General features: G+C 32.9%; 2 protein-coding genes across 2 annotated transcripts in view; both read left to right on the top strand.

Annotated features, from left to right (window-relative positions):
- LOC144958930 (dipeptidyl peptidase 4-like) overlaps positions 1-1,745 on the top strand; it is a 9,454-nt gene extending 7,709 nt beyond the window's left edge. Inside the window, exon 6 of the mRNA XM_078891229.1 lies at positions 1,454-1,745. Within this exon, the coding sequence (XP_078747355.1) occupies positions 1,454-1,588 (135 nt within the window). The 3' untranslated portion in view covers positions 1,589-1,745. The remainder of the gene's footprint in view (positions 1-1,453) is intronic.
- LOC144958523 (RNA-binding region-containing protein 3-like) overlaps positions 1-2,500 on the top strand; it is a 47,620-nt gene that overhangs the window by 10,655 nt on the left and 34,465 nt on the right. The window lies entirely within an intron of this gene.

Below are 2,500 nucleotides of genomic sequence, written 5' to 3'. Positions count from 1 at the left end.
ATGAGATTCAGGCCTGTCCACTCTTTAACGTTGCCTTGCCATAGTTTTCCCTGTCTTCCTCTTCTCCTCTGTCCCTCTACAGTCTTGCACAGATTATCTTGGCGGACAGTGTGTCCGAACAATGACCCCCGTAGTGGGCAGGGATGTACACGCTGTGTCTTCTATCCCCCCAACCCTTTTTCCCAATCGTTTCCTGTCGTTGTCTTGGAATGAAATTTCTTGGTTTTGTCCTGGCCCTGGCCGGATTTCCCTTTGGCTGAGAGGGAAACAGTCGAAGAAATAGTTTTGGAAGATGATATTTTTATTCCTTGTAAATCACCTCTCTGTTATGCATTGTATTATGTTTAGTTTACGTATTATAGTATATGATTTGTAAACATTTGAGTGTATTCCTCTTAGTTGGGACCTGTGCTTGTGTCTGGATGAGACGTTTAGGTGATCTCAAACTAAGTACTTTGACGGTGTGCTCTTGGAATCTACATCTGTTCCCTATTTTACCAATTCCCCTTTGTCTCACCTTTTTTTTGTGCTTTAATTGTAATTCTAGAACTTTTTACTCTCCCATTTTCCTCCTTTTTAATGGCGCTGATATGACCTTAATGTGTTGCAAGCGCCGTAAAACCCTTAAAAACAATAAAAACAAGCGAACAATGACGTATAGTATTTAGCTACAAATGAGCGTGCTGTCCAAAGAATAGAAAGCAATCGTTAATGTCTGATTAAGGCTATAGAAACCGTGGTAAACTCCGGCCTCATGGGCCCCAACGACCCTGAAGCTCCCCTTTACCGGGTTAAATACGAGTAAATAGTATAATTTCTGTATTGACTATAGCATATATATGTGTATGCGTGAGTGTTTGAAATGCATGTGACTCTGGGTGGAATTCCTCGCCCTCCCTCCCACAGTGGGCAGTGAGGCACTTACTGTGTCTTTTATTCCTCCGTAGCTGATTTTCAAATTGCATCCTGTCTTTGTCTTGGAATGAGATTGCTTGGTTTTGTCCCCGGCCCTGGCGGGAGTCCTTGGCTGGGAGGGAAACATTATATTATTATTATTATTATTATATTATTATTATTAATATATTATTATTATTATTATTATTATTAAATTATTATTATTATTATAATTGTTATTGTTATTATTATTATTATTATTATTATTATTATTATTATTATTATTATTATTATTATTTATTATTATTATTATTATTATTATTTAAATTTTTATTATTATTATTATTATTATTATTATCATTATTATTATTATTATTATTATTATCATTTATTATTATTATTATTATTATTATTATTATTAAATTTTTTATTATTATTATTATTATTATTATTATTATTATTATTATTATTATATATTATTATTATTATTATTATTATTATTATTATTATTATTATTATTATTGTTATTATTATTATTATTATTTACTGTGTTGCCCAGATGTACACGGACAAGGAACACATGTTGATGGGTGGTAACACCAGAAGACACATGTACGAAAGCATGGAGGACTTCCTGGTTGAGTGCTTTGAGGGATACTCAGAGAAATTTGGAAAATTCCCCCTCAGCCAGTGAGGAGGAGTCGGTGTCGTAATGATTGATTGATTGATTAATTGATTGATTGTACAATTGATTGACTAATTTATTGATTGATTGATTGATTGAACAATAGATTTACTAATTTATTGATTGATTGATTGATTGACTAATTTATTGATTGGTGTTGATTGAACAATTAATTCACGATTGATTTACTGGTTGTATGAATGATTGCTTGATTGATTGATTAGTTGAATACGTTGTAACATGATTGATTGTTTGTTGATTGTTCGATTCGTTGAATATTTGGTTTAGTGTTTGCTTATTTGAATGATAGGTTGAACAATTGATTGATTGATTGATTGATCTATCGATGACTTTTAACTGATTCATAGGTGCCTGTATTCATTGGTTAGTAAACGGGTTATTTGATGTATTGGGTAATTTACCAGATTGTTGATTGAATGGTTGCTTGACGAGTCTGTGTGTGTGTGTGTGTGTGTGTGTGTGTGTGTGTTGGGGTGGTGGGCGGAGGGGGTCCATTAATTAAATGTATTGATCGATGAATACATTATGAGTTTGATCGATTCATCCGTTGATTGTTTTATTCATTTGTTGATTGATAGACTGAGAGAATCTTTAGATCAGTGGATGGATGGATGGATGGAAAGATTAGAGAGTAGAAGATTGCGTATAAAATAAATGGATGAATGAAAGATTAATTTATATTTTGAGTTAATGTTAATGACTGCCTGAATAACTCAACGATAATTGGTAAGGAAAAAATATTATTACAACGATAGAAACAGTTGGGTAGATGAGTGCTTGAATGAAAGAATTCAAAAAGAATAAGTCTGACGTGAATGATTGTAGAAAATTCGCTTGATTCTTTTTCATGTCCCATTCCGGAATTGGGCGAGTTTGAGCGAATAAAAGAATGGGATGATG

Source organism: Berghia stephanieae, chromosome 13, assembly GCF_034508935.2.
Source record: "Berghia stephanieae isolate SIO BIC M18660-M18661 chromosome 13, UCSD_Bste_1.3, whole genome shotgun sequence".
Lineage (NCBI taxonomy): Eukaryota > Metazoa > Mollusca > Gastropoda > Nudibranchia > Aeolidiidae > Berghia > Berghia stephanieae.
Note: the sequence above shows the minus strand (reverse complement) of the source record. Positions and strands in the feature narration are given on the sequence as shown.